The 22,659-nt window shown below is 35.6% G+C and overlaps 4 protein-coding genes and 1 non-coding gene across 8 annotated transcripts; 1 reads left to right on the top strand and 4 right to left on the bottom strand.

Moving 5' to 3' along the window:
- The first annotated feature begins 367 nt into the window (after positions 1-367).
- LOC125875313 (small nucleolar RNA U3) lies at positions 368-583 on the top strand. The gene has a single exon (XR_007447382.1). It is a non-coding gene; the product is annotated as a small nucleolar RNA U3 (small nucleolar RNA).
- Positions 584-969: 386 nt separating this feature from the next.
- Positions 970-4,969, bottom strand: LOC125873088 (uncharacterized). Its single transcript, XM_049553952.1, has 4 exons — positions 4,739-4,969; positions 3,939-4,071; positions 3,717-3,831; positions 970-1,232 (listed from the first exon to the last, which is right to left on the bottom strand). The coding sequence occupies exons 1-4, from the start codon at positions 4,876-4,878 to the stop codon at positions 1,171-1,173; spliced, it is 450 nt and encodes a 149-aa protein (XP_049409909.1). The 5' UTR covers positions 4,879-4,969; the 3' UTR covers positions 970-1,170.
- A 1,713-nt stretch (positions 4,970-6,682) lies between these two features.
- On the bottom strand, positions 6,683-11,425 carry LOC125874627 (alcohol dehydrogenase-like 6). The gene is made up of 10 exons (XM_049555592.1): positions 11,289-11,425; positions 11,035-11,171; positions 10,264-10,310; positions 9,462-9,784; positions 8,908-8,990; positions 8,724-8,799; positions 8,580-8,641; positions 7,424-7,519; positions 7,161-7,322; positions 6,683-7,052 (listed from the first exon to the last, which is right to left on the bottom strand). Exons 1-10 carry the CDS (start codon positions 11,341-11,343, stop codon positions 6,909-6,911), a joined length of 1,185 nt encoding a protein of 394 aa, XP_049411549.1. The 5' UTR covers positions 11,344-11,425; the 3' UTR covers positions 6,683-6,908.
- Positions 11,426-12,191: 766 nt separating this feature from the next.
- LOC125872690 (uncharacterized) lies at positions 12,192-17,874 on the bottom strand. 3 transcript variants are annotated; one of them, XM_049553448.1, is made up of 4 exons: positions 17,737-17,819; positions 17,610-17,679; positions 14,896-15,251; positions 12,192-14,697 (listed from the first exon to the last, which is right to left on the bottom strand). In XM_049553448.1, the coding sequence occupies exons 3-4, from the start codon at positions 15,240-15,242 to the stop codon at positions 12,378-12,380; spliced, it is 2,667 nt and encodes an 888-aa protein (XP_049409405.1). In that variant the 5' UTR covers positions 15,243-15,251; positions 17,610-17,679; positions 17,737-17,819; the 3' UTR covers positions 12,192-12,377. The 3 variants fall into 3 exon arrangements, with proteins under 3 accessions (XP_049409405.1, XP_049409403.1, XP_049409404.1); XM_049553446.1 differs by lacking the exon at positions 17,610-17,679 and having other exon boundaries at positions 17,735-17,874; XM_049553447.1 differs by lacking the exons at positions 17,610-17,679; positions 17,737-17,819 and adding an exon at positions 16,763-16,857.
- A 1,055-nt stretch (positions 17,875-18,929) lies between these two features.
- Positions 18,930-22,520, bottom strand: LOC125874267 (uncharacterized). Of its 2 annotated transcripts, none has more exons than XM_049555118.1 (7): positions 22,187-22,520; positions 21,830-21,957; positions 20,676-21,011; positions 20,537-20,583; positions 19,869-19,931; positions 19,347-19,479; positions 18,930-19,190 (listed from the first exon to the last, which is right to left on the bottom strand). In XM_049555118.1, the coding sequence occupies exons 2-7, from the start codon at positions 21,939-21,941 to the stop codon at positions 19,174-19,176; spliced, it is 708 nt and encodes a 235-aa protein (XP_049411075.1). In that variant the 5' UTR covers positions 21,942-21,957; positions 22,187-22,520; the 3' UTR covers positions 18,930-19,173. The 2 variants fall into 2 exon arrangements, with proteins under 2 accessions (XP_049411075.1, XP_049411074.1); XM_049555117.1 differs by having other exon boundaries at positions 18,931-19,190; positions 22,181-22,520.
- Positions 22,521-22,659: the final 139 nt, after the last annotated feature.

A 22,659-nucleotide genomic window follows, 5' to 3' on the forward strand; every position in this document is an offset into this window, starting at 1 on the left:
TTTAATGACTCGGAATAGGAAATTTCCAATTTTTATATTTTTGATTGGTTTATATCTTTTTTTTTTTAATTTTTTCTTTCCTAATTTATTATGGAGTTCATGGCAAGAGGAAAAACTGCTATTGGAACGGTTTCTACGAAATTAACTATCTACACGTTAAAATAAAATTAATGCATAATTATTTTTTTTTCTATAACAAATCAAAAACTGAAATCTGACATAAATTTTATTACTTTTATTGCACTTTAGCCTTAGAGATTGAGTAGTAGTCAGCGTAGCTGTGTCAGGGGCCAATAGATTGTTCCCACATCGGCAGTGCAACACATAAGCTCCAGCTTTATGAGGCTTCATACCAGGAGCATATGTCACGACCTTACTTGAACAGGATCTGTTCTATAGGCTCGTACCACTGAATCCTTTATTTCTAAGGAGACAGGAAACCAAGTCTGGTTGATGAAGCATGGCCATGTGATTAGAGCGTGATTAACAGCCAACCATGGCTCCTCGAGCTGTGGTTGCAGTAGATGATCGTTCTTAGACCTGATCTCAGGCCTAAGATGGTCTCATGGCTCTCTGACAGACTTCCCTTCTTTTTGTTTTCCTTTTCGAACAAGCCTGGTCAAGGTCAGTATAGCCAGTACGTATTTGGAGAACTACCATTCAATTTGAACAAGTCTGGTCAAAGGTCAGTATAGCCAGTACATATTTGGAGAACTACCACTCAACTCTCTAAATTTGAACAAGCCTGGTCAAGGTCAGTATAGCCAGTACGTATTTGGAGAACTACCATTCAACTCTCTAAATTTGAAGAATAGAGAGTGATATGGATGTGGGTTGGAGTGTCCATTCTCTATTTTACTCTCCATGGGTTGGAGATGGTCTAAGTGTCCCAACGGATCCAAGCATACAATTCTCAACATCTACAAATGTTAAGAGGCTAGATTATTTTCTCTTAGTATAGCCAGTATATAAAAAAGATCAGATGATTCTCGTATTTAACAAAAGTTTACGAATGTATTTTGGACATTTAACCTGTATTCATTTTGCTTCACAACACTCGCTACAACGTCTCACAGTCAAAAAGACTAAGATGTAATAAACATAATACTCATAACAGCACTTGTGTCTTATCCAAAACCACAATGTTTTGAATTACTGGTGCACATCTATCTAATCTCCACCATTTTCAGTATCCTCTTCTTCAGCTATCTTCCTCTTTTTTTCTTCTTCCTCTACAAAATATCAATGTAGACAAGTCAAGAAAGTTTCAAAGTTGGGTAGCTGAAACAAAACTAACACATGAAACATATTGCCTCAAAGTCAATAAAATAATATGTTTCAATCTTATTCATTAAAAAAAGAAAAAATAAATAATAGACCTTCAAACCTAGGTAAAAGATCAAGATAAGATTAAAAGCATTCCAGATTAGATTCTCAAGAAAACTATTCCATAATCTGCCAAAGATGCATTTTCTTGATCACACTTTTGTTTTTAAGAAAATAACACAAGGGAAGGGGTAGGGGAAATCCGGGATGGGATTACAAAGTAGGGATCGACCCCTCGCCAAAAAGGTGAAAGATGAGGACCCAATCAACTAAGATTACTAAGATTCCCCTTTAACTTCTAATATACAAAGGATTTTAGTAAAGAAAGGGAGAGTATTTCAGAATTATTTGGATTAGACGATGTTAATTCTGCATTGGTTTCGTATGGCATCTCAAAAGTCAATAGTGGCTCCAACTGGACATGCGCTCTTGTGACTTGTCTGATACAACCTACAGCAGTTCAATCTAGGCCAAATGTTTGCTAGACTTTAAGTAGAAAGCTGACTTGCCTAAAAGCGTAATGATAGGTATTTAACCCTCCACAGGTGCTATGAAAATAAGATGTATTGGCAGAACGTGGAGTACAAAATTAATGCCACAATACTATTCTTTTTGCTATCATCAGGGTCACTTGCAGACAATATTGTTGAAAGGCCCGCTTAAAGCACGTTTATGCCATAAATCTCACCAAGTCTAGGTTGAGCTAAAGCATGCATCTCTTTGGTTCTTCACCGATGGGCTCTGTCATTAAGAGCTCATAACTATGTAATAATATAAAACAAAGTGATATTTAATGGTTAAGAAATTGTGATGACTAAACTTCAGTGATTAGGACTAGGAAAAAATAATAATTAACTGTACGAGAACTACTTTAAAATATAGAACTACATTGTTTCATCTAAACAAAACCTTAAAATATTTTTCTAGCTTGATTGACATGATTTGATGAGTATAACTTAACTACAGTTTTTTCCATTATTTTGTTTAAAAGATTATTGTTTGTGTTAATAGTTACATTTTCTTGCATTGAAGCTGATTTTCTGGGAATCCTTGCAGCTACGATTCTATCCAGCTTTCTTTTTGTACTTGCTTAGTACCAGCTTGGTACTAAGACATTATTAATAAATTACTTTTATTCATAAAAAAATAAGCTATATAACTTGGAAACGATTAGGGGGGTCACAACTCACAACCAGGCTTAGAAGAGAAATGCTCCAAGGAAACCCAATTTGATTAGAAGAAGATCTTACTAAATGATCCACAGTTACCTAATGAGCTATAGCCCTAGAAAAATAAGTGGGACCAAAGGCATAGCCCATTTTCAGGATTCAGAGCACCAAAAGGCTGGCATCATAGACACTGACTGAAAATAGCTGAGCACAGAATCAAAAAGTGGATCAACACAGAAAGTGTCATCAACATAGAGGGAAACCACAGTGACCAGCATTGAAGGAGCAAAAGACTCAGAAATAAGGAGTAACCATATGCAGCACCACCTAGGAACGTTATAAAAACTTTAGAAACTGACCAAGCCTATTGAACCGAACTTGTGCACGTAAATATGTCATGACATTCGTATAGCTATAAGAGCATGTCACTCCTATTCCTTATTTGTTTCTGTATGTAATGTTTCTCTTTTACTAATGTGCCCTTCATCACTTTTTTGCACTTTTTGCTTTGAAAAAACATTACTCAGAATTAAAATTAAACTTCAACCTTAACATGAAGTGGACATGATATAGAAGATTTTTGTAGCCAACCTGAACTAGTTCGATATTAAGTGGTGATGGCAGTTATCATTGTTCAACCTAAAAATGGGAACCATCTTGCATAGCCTATATTTTTACACCACAAAAGTAAGAAGGCAATCACTATCCTTCTTCCTCCTAAAACGAAAAAGTGAGTGTAATCACATTCATGAGATCAGACCAGATGAAGATGGCAGCAAACAATATTAAGAGTCTCCTTACAGAACAACTTCACAGATCAGTGCTACTGAAGTTCTCTCAACTCACAAAGGAGCATCCAAGTGGTGCAACCAATAGCTTGCCTAAAGCAAAGTCCCAACCACTGCAAGTAAACCTACTGGGGGTATAAATGGGCCATCATGAGAGTTTTTTATGAAGGGAGATATATCTTGGAATAATTATTTGTGTCATGTCCTGTTAGATGTTCTTGCTCTTACAAACAACAGAAGTACAAGGAACAATCTCAGCTAAGACTGCCTTCAAGAGATCAAAATGTAATCTCATGATTTTCTTTTTCTATTTACATTACTTTTAACAAATCCTATGGAACAAGACTTTACCAAAAAAAAGTTATGGAACAAGGCAATTACATACTTGAGAGTCAAATTACACACAAGCAAATCATCAGCAGAAAAAACGTACCCATAAGTTGAGTGAGTGCCTTCATGGTACGTTTCTCAAGCTTTTCAAGTTTCTTTTGCACATCCCGTCGCAGGTCCCAATTTGGCTTCTTGGGGACAATATTTAGAAATGGATCCTGATAAAATTTAACCAAAGAAAAGTCATGACAGTAAACACAACTAATATGAATCTGAAAATGAGGAAGAAAACAGAAGGAAATAAATAGTGCAATCACTGAAGCACCTCTTTCTTCTCTTTAGGAGGAGGTAGAGTCGCAATAGGATCTTCGAACTTTGGGAGTACTGGCGGAGTGACTTTGCCTTCTTGAAGCTGCTTGTCATGTGGCAGGTAATTGCGGAACTTCATTTGGACATCACTGTAATATATATCAACCAATCAATACTATGCCAAAACTAGTCCTGAGTCAGTTATTGGTAAACTCAATTCGCCTGCTCTATTCATTAGTACACTACAACAACAATATACCCAATGAGATCTCACAAGTGGGATCTGTGGAGGGTGGGTGTAAGACTGTACATAGACCTTACCCCTACCTTTATGGAGTAGAGAGTCCGTTTCTGATAGACCCTTGGCTCAGAAGTCAGTTTTGGCTTGCCCCTTTCCACATATTAGCCAGACAGATTTAGTTTCATGTACAACAGGCTGCTTGCTGTTCACCTTATCTATAAAGTAGCTTATGCACTGGAATTGTTACCACTATATTCGAAGCCAGAAGCAAAAGGAGGGACTTGAAACCTCTCCATTCTGCTCTATTCAGGTCTATTGTTTCTAAAATTACTTCAGGGGAGGGGAGGGGAGGCTTCCACCTCAACTGCCGAAGACCGAGAGCTCAACAAGTGAGCTAGGGCTTCAACCCCAATTCAGGTCTATTTCGTTCCAATACGAAAGGATTTGTCTCTTACGGACAACAAAGCTACAAAGCAAGGTATCTTTGCAGAACCCAGAATCGACGGTAACACCAACTTTTCAATTAACATCAAATTAACTAAGAAAAAAGGGATAAACAAACGGGTAGTGCTTACTTTTCGTCTTCCTCTTCGTTAGTCTTGTTACCATCATCGTCAGGGGTTTGAAGAAGTTCTTGAGCTTCTCTGAGGGCTCTCAGCCTCTCCCTTCGCGCCGCTGCCGCCGCCTCTATGGCGTTTTCCTCCTCCGTCGACATTGACAATATATTTTTAAACTATTTGCCAAATTCGAACTCAAAATCACTATGGAAAACGCTCGCTGCTTCTGCAGAGTAAATAAAAGAGACAGAAAAGTTGAATTTATATGTATTTGCTATTTTTTATTCTTTCTTTTTTTTGCCTTTTATTTAATTATTCTTATTTGGTGTGTACATTGGAGCTCAATTAACTTATCTACTGACTAGGGTATATGCTCCCTAACAAAGGTAGTTTTGTATCAGGATTTCAAATAGAGCTGTCAATATGAGCTGGTTCATCCCATTCAGGATAGTCTATACAGACTTTGAAATTTGACGAGTCAGGCCGGGCTAGCCCATTTTTGGTGTGGGCCAAAAAATGGTCGGCTCAGCCCACAAGTACGTGAGCTACGGGCTTGCCAAGCCAGCCCTCTTGACGTAAAAATATATTTTTATAATTAAATTATAATTTAAAAATATTATCATAAATATCGACAAGATAATATTACATGGTGTTAGCGTTACTACTTGTTAATCAAATCCACAAAAAAAATTATCATTATAATATTTATTAAGTTTTATTTCAAGTAAAAACATAAATAGCTAAATAAAAATATAAACCAAATTGTTTTCAATGATCATAATAAAACACAAAAAACTATAACAATATTTCATAGGTTACGGCCTATGTAGTGATTCCTAGAAATTTTAGGGAATTTTTATTTTACGTAATATGTATTTTATAAATATAATTTGTATTTAAATTGTAATATTTCAAACTTTAAACTGATTTTGAGTTTAGACTCTTGTTATTTTTAATACTTTATTTTATTTTTTATTTTTTAATTAATTTTATTTGGCCCACGGGCCGGCCCTATCCATATTTCTCAAACCCCACAAATTGGCAGACTTATTTAGGCAGGGCTAAAAAGCCCTTTTCTTAAATGGGCTCCAAAAATCATAGCCCAACCCTATCAAATCCCGGGTTAGGCCAGGCCGGCCCAACGAGCCTAGCCCATATTGACGGCTCTAAATTTCAAACCCGCAACTTCTAAATTCACTCCACTACAGCCCTTTTTGTATGTATTAGCAACTTCATTGCACTAAATAAAACAATTTAATTAGCTATAAGCGGAAGCAAAAATAAGATTTTAACTCAAAAATAATATGAGTTTCCTACCTAAAATTTTGTCAAACTCAGACAACTCATATTTCAGGTGCATTTCAATAAATATGTTGTGATAGTTCAAGTATGAAATTAAAAAAAGACGAGATATTTTAAGCGTGTTTTTTATCTTTTATAAAATATATATATATATAATTACAAGATTTATGTATATAAGTTATTGTTTTGGTTCGATTTTTTATTGAGTTTGTTTTTAATGAAATAAAACAAAATGTTATCAATTTTTTAAAGTTTTAAACCAAATCAAAGCAAAATCAATTTATTTAATCGATATAGTTCTTTTGACGATTTAGATTTATTCTTAACCAAACCATGAAACACCACTAAAAAATTTCTACAACATCAAAAACTTTATACATTTTCTTTTGTATCCTTAAGAATTGCACTTTGCAGATGTCTTTCGTGTGCTTGGCAATTCTTGTAGTCGTAGACACATCAATTACTCAAAAGTTATTCATCCAAAGTTCTTCCTTATAATGAAATAAATTATCAATTGCAAAATCCACTTTTATGAACAAATTTTTTTTAAAAAGTATTATACTATATGGTCGAAACCATATCATTGCATATCAATTCTCACCAGTCAATGCATTTTGATATTTCAAATTGTCCTCTCAAAAAATAACAGTAGGTAGGAAATGATTTCATATACTATACTATAACAACAAATGCCCCGTGAAATTTCACTAGGTGGGGTCTGGAGAGGGTAGAGGTACGCAAACCTTACCACTACCTCGTGGAGGTAGAGAGGTTGTTTCCGAAAGACCCTCAGTCATACACTATACCACAACATCAAAATTTCTGGTAGCTCACTGTGATTGGCTATTTATACTTTGGGGTAACAGAAAGCATGAAATAATTTCAACTAGTTGCCAGCCATTGGAAAACCTTCTATTGCAGGCATGTGTATAACGCAACGCAAACAAGTCCCATTTTTCATCAGATCGAAAGCTGTGTTTATGTCCTCGAAGGGCAGAGTATGTGTGATCAAGTCATCTAACTCGATTTCCTGCAAGCAAAACCTCACAATGGCTTAATATTGAAAGTCGTTTGTTGTAAATGAGCGCGATGTTTTAAGGTTTTTCATCAAGTTGTAAGAAACAGTGTAACAATCTACCTTCTTTAGATACATTTCAACTAATGAAGGAATTTCAGACTTCGGTTTCCATCCTCCAAATAGAGATCCTGTCAATGTTCTACCGTTAAGAAGAAGTCCAAAATGAACTGTTACCTCCGGCTTCTGCTTAGGTACTCCAAGTGTGACAGTCAAGCCCCATCCCTAACACAAATAGGAGACGACAGAAAATTGATGGTAAAAAGAGAGAAATGTATGTCTGTGAGAATACCAAAGAGTACATGAAATGATGTCTTAATACTTACATCACAACAAGACTGCAAAGCAGTGGTAACCATTCCTGTATCTCCAATACATTCAAATGCATAGTCTGCACCTCCACCAGTTAGGCGATTTATAACCTGGAGTGAAAATAGTATTCGGAGTTTATGGAAGGAAACACACAACCTGAGCATGAATAGAACTAGTCCATTTTGTATGCTATTTAAAAAGTACTCTACAAATTTATCCCTTATAAGAAGAACGAAATTGAGGTGAGGTTACACAGGATTGCAGTGCATAAATTGAGACAATTCAAATATAAAACATATGATTAAAATATGATGTTGAAATTGTGGAGTACTACAGAAGTGTTATGCAATGCGAAGATACTTATCAAAGTGAGAGACAAGTTTAACAGAACATCATTAAGACCAGCAATTTAAAGAAGAGTGAATGTTGGGTCTCTAATGGCCAACCCTCCATAAAATGAGTGTTGTACAAAGCAGATGTTTATATGGAAATGTGGTCATACAAGATTGAAAACAATGAGCACATCCAGTGAATGTGTAAGTAGCACACGCAGAGGACAAAATAAGAGAAGGTCGTCTGGGATGATCTGATCACGTACTATGTAGATCTCCAATGTACCAGGAGTTAAAAAGGGAGGGAATTGGTTGTTTTGGGTTAGAGAGAAGCGTCTTGCACTTGATAATGGAACTAATTTTTCTCTTCTCATCAAGCAGACCTAAGACCACCTAGAAGGAAATTGTCTTTATAGACCAACGGCCACTCAAATGTAGTCTTTAAGGAAGCAAAAGACCAATATACGCGATACCAACTAGTTGGATTAGAGATTAATCATATTGGTAAACTTATATTAGGTCTAGTATTTGCTAGAAGTCTTTTTAATCTGTTTAGAGATTTGCACCATATAGAAATTAGAAAATGCAGAAAACTTCTAGCATTAGATAATCCACAAATCATTGCGTATTTCAATGAAACATATCCAAATACAGAAAATGGATTATGAAAATTCATATTGTCGGCCTAACTAGCGTGATACTGAGATGCAGTAATTGTTGTTGTAATGCTCCCATGTTTAAGACAGCTAACATGATTGGTAAGACTTGTGACTAATTAGTTGGGAGAAAGAAACTAATTTACAAGTTTTTGTTGTATATTTCATGAAAAGTAAAACACCTGTGGAATGGGTTCATCAGTATCCTTTGGGTTCAAAAAGTCCGTCACTCCAAAAGCCTTTGCTGCACAGGAAGGGAAGAACATCAATAATCTAGGGAAACTTTTCAACTTTCCAACGGCTGTTAAAGGTCTGTCATGTGATACCTTTTTCGCATTTCTCTTGCATCATATCCACACCAATAATCTGAGATGCTCCCCGCATTTTAGCACCTTGTGCAACCTATTAACACGATATCTAAGCATTTTATTATTTATCATTGTCAAGTTTTTCCAGGAAAACAGTTTGCCCATATTATGCTAACTCTTCAGCTAGGATCAGTGTACTTACAGAAAGTCCTACAGTCCCAAGACCAAAAATGACCACCTTTGATCCTTCAGAGATATTTGCAACCTTCCAAGCAGCACCCAGACCTGATCATTGCATTTCAATTATGAGGTCCTTATAATGCTACATTTGGAATGTTCTGAACAACAAGTTAACATTATGGATTGCTAAGCTATACAGATATAAATAGGTTAAGTATGAATGTAACATCTAAGAGCTAAAGAAGGATTTAACCTTTTGACAGAAACATTTTAAACAACAAGACTGTCTATGATGCCATCAAGTAAGAATACCCTTGATCAAACAAAGGTAAGTTGAATACTAGTTGTCTTTCATCTCAAAAAAATCCTCTTTGATGTGAATGGGTTTAGCATCTACAGTTAAGTAAAATCATACATGTATGATGAGGAATTGAGAAAACCATTTCCATAAGAAAGGGGTAGCTAAATTCCATAATTGGGCCAAGAGTTTTTAACAGCAAAAGAATCTTAAAAGTAGTAAAGTACTAGTATAAAAAGATCAGTTGCGATTGAATTGAACAGCATTCCACAAATTACCTGCTGCCGCTCCACAACTAAGGAGGCAGATTTTATCCAAAGGCGCAATCGGACTAACCTTGACCACACAACCAGAGTGTACGACTGTGTATTCACTAAAACTTGAAACAGCACAATAATGATAAACTGGCTTTCCTTTTATAGAGAACCGCGTCTTTTGATCACCATGCATAACACCATCTCGTTTCAATCCAAGAACTTGGCAAATGTTGCTTTTGCCTGAGGTACAGTGTCTGCAACTCATGCATTCCCCAGTAAATAAGGTAAGCACGTGGTCCCCTTCTACAAATTCAGTCACTCCTTCTCCAACACTCTCAACAATCCTGCAAAATTAGTAACAAGAATGAAGCTTGATTGCCTGTTCAGAAATGACAAAATATTGAATCCATCAACCACGTCTGTTGCATTCCAAGGTGGCAGCAGAAGTTTGCGGTATGTTCATTTTACTCTATGGGGTACACTAAGTGATGCCAGAGTCTATGATGGAAGGCTTTTCTTATGGACAGAGCATCTGATGAGTAAGTCAACTAAGACGCTTAGGGTGATGAAACCGAGAGATGAAAGCATTAATGCTTGCCAAATTGTTCTCCAACACAGAATAACATTTGTACTTTCTCACAACGTAACCATGAGTCCCTTGGGGAGAAGCATTATCACCTCAAGACATGTACCAAAACTATGAATTATCTCTTAAACTTTCCAGTATGCATTTAATGTCTTCTATCAGAAGCAGGATACATACTTAAACTACACACAAGAAGCATTATCGTTCAAATAGAAGGAGTAGGTATAGAAAACTGACCCTGATGCTTCATGACCAAATATCCGAGGATATATAGAAGCCTGAGCCTGGAAAACGACAACAAATTTCACAAATGGGCGTGAATATTTGAAGAATAAGAAAGTAATTCTGGTAGATTCCTCTCGAAGAAGTATAAAACTTGCCAAAATGAGAAAAAAGAGTAGATAAAGTGAAAATAGTGGCCAAGATTGAGCCTTTACTATTTTAGATGCCCTCATCTACCCTCCACCCCCTAAAATTTCAGGATTTTACTTTGGAAAACCCACAATGAGATTGAATTGAACTATTTTCTGCAGAAACCCAAATGAGATTCAGATGAAACTGCAATCTTGAAAAGCTTGATAGTTTTTTAAGCTAAAACCCTCACTATATCTCTAATAAAGCAGACCATTTCCAGTAGGTTATTCTTCACCCTTGTCGTTGCCTTGGTGGACAGAGTTATCTTGTACATGTTGCTAGTAAGAGGTGGAAGGTATCCCGCGGAATTAGTCGAGGTGCACCGGACACCATGGTCATCAAAAAAAAAAGAAGGTCCAAGAATCCCCACATTGAGCACCCAATAATATATTTGCAGAAATAGTTCCTCTTTATTATGATCAGCAAATTTTATAACTTCAATAGGCATATAAATTTCCTTCTATGCACATGAAACGACAAGTTACCAAGCATTTTGTTTTTGACATTTAAGTGACACCTAGTATATGCAATCCTAAAATTGGCAATAGATAGTTGATCTATGGGGGAAACTTTGAGATAAAGTAAAGATCAAACCTGTGACAACCAAGCAGTGACATCGCTGCGACAGAGAGAAGTACAGACAACCTTAACACGAATCTCCATTGACTGAGGTGGACTCAATTCCACCTCCTCTATCATCATTGGTTTTCCTGGTCCCCATGCCACAGCAGCTGAATGGAATGGATACACACAAGTAAAATTAAATGGGATTCATTCAAAATCAAATTCTTGATAAAGAGAGAAGAAGAAAGTGAAAAAAACAAATAAAGGGTATTCAAAGATGCAACCTTTACAGGTGATGACACCAGGCTGCTTGTTCTGCACTGAATCAGTAAGGGACATATTCTTTTAACTTGTACTCAAATCAAATGAAGGAAGGATTTAGACTTAGTTTTTGTGTTGAAAGACTTGAAGGAGAAGAGTAGAGGTATCAGTTCCTGGGCGGGTGGGTAGGTGAGGGTTGTGTTGTTAGGTACTTTGGGTTGGTTGGTAACAAATCCTAAATGCACTAATTGAATTGACTCTTGAATATTTTGGGTAAAAATGAATAATTATGATAATTTTTCAAAATAAATATTAAAATATACGTAGTAATGATCATAGAAAATTCACATGTATTATCATAATTGAGTGGAGTTTTCTTTTCAGTTTTGGTTTCAAACGATGTTAACATTTCCATCACTTCATCTTTTGTTATTTGAACAAGTCTGAAAAAGTTACTTTGCAAAATTTTTCAAGAAAAAGCCGACAAATTGCAACAAGATCTCCCATTGAAGTTAAAACTTTTAAACTTCTAAAAATATAGGTGCACTTATATAAGATTTTCCAACCATCTAATTATGGATGTGGTAGGATGGATGAAATTCTTCCGTCTTCAATTAGAAGTATCAAGTTCAAATCTTGAAAATGAAAAAAAATTCCTAACTAGGTAATTCACAAATATGATTAAATAAGGAATGAAATTAACTAAAAGAATGAGACGCTTGGGCCTCGTTGTGAATGGAGCAAAACAATACCAAGAGAACGTTCGACCAATCCAAGAAATCATCATTATTCACTCACTTCTAGTAAAATGAGAATTTATCACATGCCATGTAACATAACAATTCACAAACTCATCGTCTGAATATAAAAAACATTTTTGCAAGCTATGAGAACAGCTTTCCTACTCTTTTGAGACCAAGAATATTACCATCATCTTATCTTACACCTTGCTTTCTGAGTTCAAAACCCAGAAATTATGTTTTCTCAAATGAAAATAAATCAATAATGTTACTGTAGAAATGCAGAGAGCAACGATGAGCAATACATCACAAGTCACTACCATGTAACTATAAGAGCTGTACAAGATGCAAACAATGGGAAGAGCAAAGGACCTATAAAGTGGCCTTGCATGAAGCTTTATTATGTCCAGGTTCCTTGCACTTGCTGCAAGTTACTGTCCTCTTATCTGGGTCTATAGTTTTGGTCTCCTCTGATTTTTCCTCTATCGGCGATTCTGGAGGGCAAGGGGGTAGCACATCTGCAGTATCTGACTCGCCATCTTCTTCAACTGGTGTTCCAATCCCAGGTATCGGATGTACAGACGCAGAATATGTAAAATGGTAACTTTCAACCGTGAAGTAACTCGAGCAGTAATCATACACACATTTACCAATAGAGTTGAACACAGCCACCGCGTGGCAGCAAGGCAGACCACTTTGTTTCCACTCAAAGCACGTGCACTCACGGTTTTCAATATTCACAACGTGAGTCATCTCATCATGAACTTCAAATAAGACATCAGAAGAGATTAGAACCTTTAGACCATGGGCTTTAGCAGCTTCTTTCTGTATCTTTTTCTCTTTTGATGGAGCAAGTTTGGTGGACCAAGTACTTGACTCCAATTTACGATGATCTATTAGATCACTGAGCATACATATTAAGGCTTCTATCTTTTGCATTATTGTTGATCCTCGAGAATCCTCAATCAACTTGGAGTATGGTTCTGCAACATTCTCTGTGATATAATTATAGTGCTGACCTTTAAATGACAAACTCGTCCAACACTCGGGCTCAATCTGGTTCAACCAATCATATGCGTGTGAACAAATCTGTTTAATTTGCTCAGTCAAACTTTTAAAACCATTAAGTCGGACTGCATGAGCTGCAGCAAGGAAAATTTCAGGTAAAACAGCTCTCCCATCACCATGGAATGGACCCTTCATATTTCTCTTGAAGCTTTCCAAAAGATGAAAAATAGAATAGCCATGAGAAGAATTCTCGAACACCTCAAGCACAGAGTTCTTTAAATTCTTCTCTCGATCTGAAATAAAAGTTATAGAATGAGAAGTTGATAATGCAGATTTTAGTTGCTCCAAAAACCAACGCCAACTATCATCATTTTCAATATCTATTACTGCAAAAGCAACAGGAAAGAAACAATCATCTGCATCAACCGCAGTTGCTGTTATTAAAGTCTCCTTGTACTTTGATCTTAGAGATGTAGCTTCAAGGAAAATAAGGGGTCGGCAACCGTGCTTGAAACCATGTATGGAGGCATGAAGTGAGAAAAAGAAGCGCTGAAGTCTTTTCTCACCGTCTAGCACAAGCTTAACAACAGTTCCAGGATTAGTATTTACTACCTTTTCGCAAAACCAAGGCAGCCTGTTATATGACTTTGAGTACGAACCTTGAAGCTGCTCCTTGGCATCTTCCATCCCTCGCCATACTTGTGAGTATCTCAATTTAATCCCAAAATCACGCAAAATGCTTTTAGCGATTTCCCTGGGTTTGTCATTTGGAGAATCTCGTAACCTTTCCTTGATGATACTTACCAACCAATTCCTTGTACGATGAGAAGACTTCCAGGATTTGCCTTCACATGTATGCAAATCATTATACTTTCTGATCCTAAATGTTTGAGCATCAGGGACCCTAGATGCATGAATTTTCCAAGAACAACCCTCTACCACACATCTGCCACTTACACGGGTAGCATCATTTTTCTTCAACTTGTAGACAAAGCGATGAGCAACAGCATACTTTTGCAGTGCAGCTCGGAACTCTTTCACACTCTTAAAATCCTGATCAACACCAGTAAGACCTTCTTTCCAAGTGGCAACTAGCTTCTCTGGCAGATCTTCATCACGCAAAGTAATTGGAGAGGAACTGTCAAAATTATCAGGTAATTCAACACCATCTTCATCCTCCACCATGTCATTTCCCACCATTACGCCAGTTGAACTTCGACTCTTCTTCTTTCGCAACTTCTCCTTAGAATCATTATCAGTCACAACAATGGTTGGACCATTGGCACCAATTTTCCAGGAAGCAGTGCGCCTGCGCTTCTTCACGGTATCAGCAGGGGTAGCATCGTAGTCAAAGCTAATTGGGCTCTGGGCAGTACTACTAACAGCAGCACGTGAACGTGGAGCATAGTCAGAATCATCCTCAGCAACATGGCCAGAAGAAGGGTTTGATGAAGTAGTGGCTTGACTGAGGCTTTCAGCTGCCATATTAATAGCAGGTTCTTGGCAGCTGATATGTACATCGATCAGACAATCGCTTTGAATAGCTATAGGAGAGACAGCAGCTGTTCGAACAGTCCTTAGCAGGGTAGCCTTAGAAGGTGTTGTACTCAGACCACCAGAATCAGTAGCACCTGCAGGTGTGCCATGATGATTTACGTTCTCAGCCAGTTTTAAGCCAATTGTCCTGCAAGTGCAGTTGATTGAGATACAAAGTGGAACGTCAATTACATATATACTACACTACTAGTGATGTGCCATTGACTAAACAATTTGCTTTAGCAGTAATATAGAGTGGCTGGCAACAGGCCCGTGTCACCAAACCACATTTATCAATAAGCAAAACTAATGTATATGTATAATTAAAACATGGTAGTGTTAATACCTCTCAGTGTACGTTTTCAATGCATCGTGATCAAAACCTTCCTTCCCGCTGACAAAAATCTCAGCTGTAACAGAATTAGCATGAAACTCAACCATTCTCTTGAAGTCCTTTTCACTCCTTAAATTAATGAGAGTTTTCCTATTTTTTGGAAGAAAATACTTAATTGACACTGTCGTAAGCTCCAGATTACACAGCTCTGCCAATTTTATCTTGAGATCATCATATGGAGTATCTTGGTTTATATTGACAGCATTTGCCTCTCCTCCTTTATATGACAAGTTCCCATCGACATCATTCACAAATTCACCACCAGACTGACAAATTAAAATAAGCTTTCCCTTCACCATGTCATAAATCTTCAAAGGCCAACAGGAAAAAAGTCAGGAAAAGAAAAACTTAAAAATGACCAGTGTCAATGTTCCTCCAGTAAAGTTATCTTATTTTGTTCATCGTGTGAAATGCCATGTAAGAAGGATGATTCTAGAGAATATGATGCATCAGCACTCATACGAGGAACTCAACTCATTTGAATTTGCATGCATCCAACTTAATTAAGGGTGCAGACATATTGCTAATCATCTATTTATCCAAATGACAACAACAACATACCCAGTGTAATCCCACAAGTGGGGTCCGGGGAGGGGAGGGTGGTGTATTCACAACCTACCCCTACCTTGTGAAGATAGAGAGGTTGTTTCCGATAGACCCTCGGCTCAAGTATCAAAAAACAAGTATGTAAAGCAAACGCAATAGCGAAGAAGTCATGCTGAAAACAATTAAAAGAGAACAAATGGAAGCAACAAATAATATGAAAACCAAAGCAAAGGAAATAACATGTAATACTAAAACTAAGAAAAAATATAAGATAGTAGGAAAGTAATAATAATCATACTAAAAAGGGAACTAGACAGTGCTCGATCACCTACTAACTGACCACTTAAAAGCCAAAAGAAACTCTTAGTAGGCATTTGGTCATAGATTCCAAATATTTTTCACTTTGTTTGGAATTTATGAAACTGGAGTGACGATATAGTTGTGTTTGGTAATACTTTTTGCAAAAAATATTTGAAAAAATGTTCATACTTGAATGTACTTAAATACAACTTCAAAAGTGAAAAGTGAGTTGGAAACAGGTGAGAAGATGTTCCCCGAATTTGAAATACAACTTCATTTGGGATTTTCATGGCCATCGGGCGCTCTTGCACCGAAGATGAACGGGGCTAAGCAATCTGCCGAAACTGTGGGATGTAAAAATACTTCAGTAAGGGAGCATTCCACCTTAGAGAGAAGCCTCCGCATGAGCGATGGTGGATGAAGCGGAAGAGAGAATGTCGGCTTGTTTAATGCAAACATTGGCGAAAAATTTTGATTTCTATTTAGAGAGATAAAAAAAATTATCGTGATTCATGAACTAATGGACTCTCCAATTTTTTAGTAATTGAAAATTCGAGGTTGAAATGTATATGTGATATTGCTATAAAGTGCATATTATTAATTTTATTTAATGATAAAGTTATTAATCAACAAAGCTAATTAAAATTCTTAAAAGAGGATATCATTCATAACTCATAAGCACTTATTTATTTGTTTTAAATATAGCAGACAGAATTCCATTGGTCTAATTTGGGATAGGATAGAATTTGACAGTTTTTGACAAACATATCAAGATAGGAAAGGGCCCATAGGCTAATTTGTGACCTCTAAAGAGCTGTATGAGGTGAAAATCTCACATATGGTTTCATATTAGTGATGGGCATAGTGATGTTATCATCGATTATGATACTGAAGTTCAAATAAAGTGAAAAATTATCCCGGAAAAAAGTGAATAGTTTTTATGGCCAAACAGGTCCCTAATAAGTACTTTAACTGCCAAACAAATTTGGTGGAAACCTTGAGTGACTCAATCAGCGAACAGAGGTATTCTAGGATATTCTGATTATTTTTATCTAAGGTATTATGATGATTCTCAATTCTAAGGATGTTTAGTATCAAGAAGAACTTTAATGCCATTCTAATAAAAACAGTTTCGCAAAATCATAATCTTACATTCTTCCGATATCTCCTTTACTCCGTATCTAGAGAAATATGATTCTCACATAACTGCACAGAAGCGTTTAGAGGAGTCACCTAATTAACAAAGTTTAAATCTTGTTCACCAACGTAAGCATGACTAATGAATAGTGGAAAGGTATGTCTGCTTTAAATATTTTAGCTCCTCTAGAGGGACGATATTAGTTTTGAAAAAAGGGCAAGCTTACAAAATTATTGTGAGTAGACAAAATCTTAGAACATTTACTCTCTTTTCTTTTTTGTTGTATATGTAAATAGAGAATCTAAACTCCTTAAATATCACTTGTTGCGATATAGAACTTAAAGGAAAAGCAACAACATACCCCGTGTAATCCCACAAGTGGGTCTGGGGAGGATAGGATGTACACAGACGGCAGACCTTGTCTCTACCTTTGTGGGGGTAGAGAGGCTGTGTCCGACTCAAAAGAAGTGCAATTCAATCACAATTTTATACTTTTTCATTTTCCTTTGAAGTAGTTGGAAGATTGAAAATGATGAACACTGTATTCATCATTCAGCTAATAAAAATACTACTCCTAGCATGCCTAGTTTGTATAAAAACAGGAAAAGACTAAAACTTCATCCATACAAATACATAACGCAAAAAATTCAAAAGCAGAATTCACCCCCAGCAAGTTGGTTACCTTCAAGCAGAATCTTCCGACAATGTAAGACAGCAAAACAAAAACAAAAAAAAATTGCAAATTTACTGCAGATATGTATACAATTAAAGCGATAAAAGAGAGTAAACAGAGCACCATAAACTTACCTGAACCTGTAATTTAGGAGAAGGAAGACGGAAATTGAGAAGGAAGGAAGACGGGACTGAGAAGTGAAAGAAACCCTAGAATTGGGGGTAGTATTTGAATTACGCCTAAAATGAGAGAGTGAATGGGTGATGAGACAAAACAAAAGATGAGGGGGTCTTACGGAAAAAGTAATAGTTTGTGGGGCAACATGTATAAATTAATTAGTTAGCGGGGCAAGAAGGAAAATATTAATTAAGTACATGAAAGTAGTTTTTTAGGAACTTACTATCTTTTCTCAATCTTGGAATTAAATGTACACTTTCCACTTAACAAAAAAAATCAACCTTCATATTTTAATACTATACTCCCTCCGGTCACTTTTATTTTTTATTATATTGCTCCAATCACTTTTGCTATATCAAGAGAAAAATAAAATATTTTTAATAGTTTATTCTTAATACTAATAATTTATTTTTAAATTTAAGACTAAATATCAATTAATATAAATATTATGATACAATATACATATCAAATAATATTTTTTAAGAAGTATGCATAATTCAAATTGGACAATTAAAAGAAAAATACTTACTAACATTAATAATACATACTCAGACTCATTTTAAGTATCTCCTAAGGTTTTAGCATCATAATTGGAAAAATCATTTAATAACACTAATAGTAATTGTTAGTAGTAGTTGACTAAATTATCATTTACTTCCTCCCACCATTTTTATTACATTAATAGTAATTGTTAGTAGTAGTTGACTAAATCATCATTTACTTCTCCTGCCATTTTTATTAGTCCATGTTTGACTTGACATATCCTTTATAAAAAAAATATTAAAACAATAAATTTACTATAATTTTTTTAAATATAATAAATTTAATGTTCTAAAAAATGCATTAAAAATATATAGTATTTAGTAATGAGAGTAAAATAGGTTTTTTAAAATTTATTTTCCAAATTGAATAAATAAAATTAAATACATTTATTTTTGTATATTGGATAAACAAAAATGAAGGAAGGGAGTATCTCTCCTAAATCATAATAATTGTTGAGGGGCATTACAATTTAACTAATTTTAAAGTTAAATTAAATTAGATTAATTTAATATTTTAAATTTTGACGTTTTTACGAAAAATACTACGTAATCTTTCTCGAGATTCTCATATTAATATAACCAAAAAAAACATCTTAAAATGTTGGTGAAAGTCCATATAGTCGTGACAAGTAAAAAGTGAATGGAAAAGGAGTAAAAAAATTATTTGACTAAAATTTAAAACGGAAAAGATAAAGATCAGAGGCCAAGAAATCTATATGCAAATGGCTTTCTACAACACTTCTCCAAGTTAAACTAAGAGCAAAGGTCAATGTACCTTCAAATGATTTGCAAACTATTACAATGAGGAACTATGTCTTCTACCCCAATCTAATAAATTCCTGCCTGCAGGTCATTCATGCATCTTCTGACTCTGTAGCACAAAATAAGCCCATATAAGAAACACAGATACAATACTATGTGAAATCAAAATGTTGCAGGAAGGAATTTGATAAAGATAAGAGAAATATGTCTTCCACCGCTCGAATTAGTTCCATACTTCAAAAATCAAGTAAAAAGAGAACCATACCATGTATTGGTTCTGTGTCGTCCTCCTTGAAAACGCCAAGAGGAGAGCCATGCACCGATAGAAGCACTTCTCCAGTCTTAGGAAACCTTAGAGTTTTGGGTGTCATCCCAACAGATAACGGGTTGTTATTCACCTGTAATTACAAAATAGTAAGAATATGGATGATGGCACATATACTAGTCAACATTTCAACAACTTGGTTTCATTATGAGGTTTGCAGACATTTTTCTCATGGAAAGCACCTTACATGAACAGCAGCCTTAACAGTTAATATTGTTCCCGTAAAACTACATGCTAGTGAGTCTGATGGCATATCTAAATTACTACCCACTCCGGGTGCAGGAAAAACAAAAACAAATAAAATGCTTCATGCTTCTGGGTATACATGTTACATAAACGATTCTATTCAAATACCTATTAGAAGGTACTGAATGATGCATTCAGCCATAAATACAGAAAAAAAGATGCAGCAAAAAGGTATCAACTATGTGAACTGAGCAAAAGTAATTTGAAGCTACATACATCAGGAGTCTGTAGAGTATCCTGCAGCTCAAACATCTGAGTGTCAGATGGGTCCTCTAAAACCTACAAAAGCAAAATGACAAACAAGGAATAAGAAGGAAAGAAAGCATTAAAAGCACTCAAGGGTGTGATTGTGACCTGATGAGGACACAAGTTCAATCACAGCAATGCAAAAACACTAGGTGATTTCTACCCATCTAAACAAGCTCTGATGGACAGAGTTACATGTTACCTATGTTGGTAGGAGGTAGCCCGTGGAACTAGTTGAGATGCATACAAGTTGGCCCGAATACCACGTTTATTGAAAAAAGAACAAGAACGAAAGCATAAAAATATATCACATGTCAGAAGGATACACCAGCTGATCAATCAAAGAAAAATTAGGAAGATCCACAACTGAAGCTCTACAAAAGCCAGTGCAAAGGCCACAAATGACTTTAACCACCCTTCACCTCCACCAGAAAATTGAGATTAAAAAAATCATTAAAAAAAGGTTTCAGATGTACCAACTAGTTTTCTTACTTCCACAAGTTAAAGCTAGATATTATCAATCAAATGGAAGTGTGTGTACACAACCAAAGCAACTTGAAATATGGTATTACAAGATCAATGGCATAACAATTGACCACTAAAATTGTTGCAAATAGTAAATGAACAGCATTACATACGAATTGCTTGATTTGCATGTTTTCAGCACCAAATAGAGTTGTTTTCACTGTTAACATTTAGGTAAAGCAAGTCAGAGAAAATAAACTTCAGCACCTTGAATTTTCAGAAAAGTATGCCAGAGGAGAGACTTAAAGATACCAGATTTGCTCGAAGATTCAAATCCACCAAATGATGGTACTGCATTGGAGCAATCAGGGTAAGCCATGGACAGCCGTCGTAGAAGAGAAACATGTAGATTTCTTCCATTAAATTGGTCCGTGCTTAAATTACCATCAGCCTCTTTTCTTTTCACTTCATGAGTGTCATCCTCGTTCCTAACAACGGCCAGGTTTGGAAGGTTTTCCCTAAAATATTGCACTACCGGAATATGCAGCTGTTCGTCATTGAATTTCGACCGAAGCAAGCGCATGAGAGATAGTATGTCTTTGATCTCCAAATTATAAATGGCCCTCACTGCAGCACTTCGACATTCAACTGGAAAAAGAATGGGAGAACAATTGAGTTGTCTTAGATAATCTCGGAGATTAAATCACGCTGAATTAATGAAAATCCAAAAAATAGGGACAGAAAAGATATAGCAAAGAACTAGACCAAAAGTGCCTTCATAGCAGTTCAGTAGTCATTTATCATGCTGGCCAGACATAGAAGAACATCCAATAGAATGGCCAATTCTTAATGGACCAGCCATCTGTACGGTAAACAAAGTTAATACATCCTCTGGGATTAAAAAGATAGATGATACTGTGTTCAACATTTTGAGAGATATTGCATCAAGAAAAAAATGGAACAATAGTGAAACATTTTGAGAGATATTGCATCAAAAAAATGGAACAATAATGAAACATTTTGCGAGATATAGCATGTACGGGGCAGTAAGCTAAAAACCATGTTAAATTAAACAATAGTTAGGTAACCAAGCTAATCTAAAAGTTAATGTCCACTTTATGAAATCAATGGATAATTTTACACTTAGTTCCTAATTTATCCTTATCAATACTTATAGTCATTTCCCTATTTCATTTTTCAAGACATTGTATTTATTATATTCAAAGGGTGATATAGAAAAATTACACTTTTATTTATAGTTTATCAAGAAGTGTGCAAACTCAATAGTGAACAAGTATTATTGGACAGAGTGAGTATATTTTTTCTGCTTTCAGCATATTTTATTTCTAAGATACATGATACTCTTTTTTTATAAATTTTTTTTACTTTGTGGCATAGCTCAGAGATAAACTGACATAATATTTATTCACATGCTAAGTTGAACAAAATTCACAAGAAAATAATACCTTCCTCCTTGGATAAAATATCATCTTCCTTTTCCACTTGATGCTTCTCCTGATTAGCATTCTCCGAGATTTTTTTACTCTGTTTGCAAGCTCTTCCTCTTCGTTTGGGCATTGATTAGAGAATTTTTCTGCGCACATTTTTTCTCCACTAAGCTAATTAGCACACTAATAATAAACATATGTTTTGACTCATCTAGGACTTCTCGTGACAAACATGAAGTATGTTCAACTAAATATGAATCACTTACTACATTTTGAATCAATATTCAACAAATAATCATGAAAGAAATGCATACATTGTTGAGAACTAAATTCTCAGTTAATAATTAGTAATGAATTCAAAAAATGTACCTTCACCTCGATTTCGCCGGAGAGAGTGGTGTCAGTTGGCCGTCTGTACTGCCGTTGGAGAGACTACGACTACGGCACAAACAAGGCGATCACTAACCTTTATCCAATTTGCCAAATTATAAGCGGAAAGGGTGACAATTCTACTTAAAATCTTTTCTACAGACTGTGAAGGGAAGGAATAATGGATTTGGGGAAGGTAAAAGAAATATGTAAAATTCAAATCAAAATCCTACTCTTTTTTTTCCTGAAGGTGCCACGTATACCTGCTTTGGACAATTTCTTTGGCAAAAAATTAGAGAAATGACGTAAAGAGCAAACGTATTTATCCGAAATAGCTAGTTAAGAGAGAGTTTCGGTTTGTTTGTTTTTTATTAGTTTTGTATTTGTTCACTTGGAGTTGCATCGATTCTCTTTATATTATTAATGTATCCATTTATTCCTTGTGTATTGGATTCGGACAAAGAGCAAATTGATGCGAA

The sequence above is a fragment of the Solanum stenotomum genome, chromosome 8, assembly GCF_019186545.1.
Source record: "Solanum stenotomum isolate F172 chromosome 8, ASM1918654v1, whole genome shotgun sequence".
Classification (NCBI taxonomy): domain Eukaryota; kingdom Viridiplantae; phylum Streptophyta; class Magnoliopsida; order Solanales; family Solanaceae; genus Solanum; species Solanum stenotomum.

Coding starts and splice junctions, on each gene's coding strand:
- LOC125872690 (XM_049553446.1), bottom strand. CDS start 15,242: ATGGTGAAGGGAAAGCTTATTTTAATTTGTCAGTCTGGTGGTGAATTT. Junction 14,698..14,895: donor TTGAAAACGTACACTGAGAG/GTATTAACACTA, acceptor CTGCACTTGCAG/GACAATTGGCTTAAAACTGG.
- LOC125874267 (XM_049555118.1), bottom strand. CDS start 21,941: ATGCCCAAACGAAGAGGAAGAGCTTGCAAACAGAGTAAAAAAATCTCG. Junction 21,012..21,829: donor TATTTTATCCAAGGAGGAAG/GTATTATTTTCT, acceptor TTCTTTTTCCAG/TTGAATGTCGAAGTGCTGCA. Junction 19,480..19,868: donor ATACTCTACAGACTCCTGAT/GTATGTAGCTTC, acceptor TTGTAATTACAG/GTGAATAACAACCCGTTATC.
- LOC125874627 (XM_049555592.1), bottom strand. CDS start 11,343: ATGTCCCTTACTGATTCAGTGCAGAACAAGCAGCCTGGTGTCATCACC. Junction 8,800..8,907: donor TTGGGACTGTAGGACTTTCT/GTAAGTACACTG, acceptor TCGTGTTAATAG/GTTGCACAAGGTGCTAAAAT. Junction 7,520..8,579: donor CTGATGAACCCATTCCACAG/GTGTTTTACTTT, acceptor TTTTCACTCCAG/GTTATAAATCGCCTAACTGG.
- LOC125873088 (XM_049553952.1), bottom strand. CDS start 4,878: ATGTCGACGGAGGAGGAAAACGCCATAGAGGCGGCGGCAGCGGCGCGA. Junction 4,072..4,738: donor AACGAAGAGGAAGACGAAAA/GTAAGCACTACC, acceptor TATATATTACAG/TGATGTCCAAATGAAGTTCC. Junction 3,832..3,938: donor CTCCTAAAGAGAAGAAAGAG/GTGCTTCAGTGA, acceptor AAATTTTATCAG/GATCCATTTCTAAATATTGT.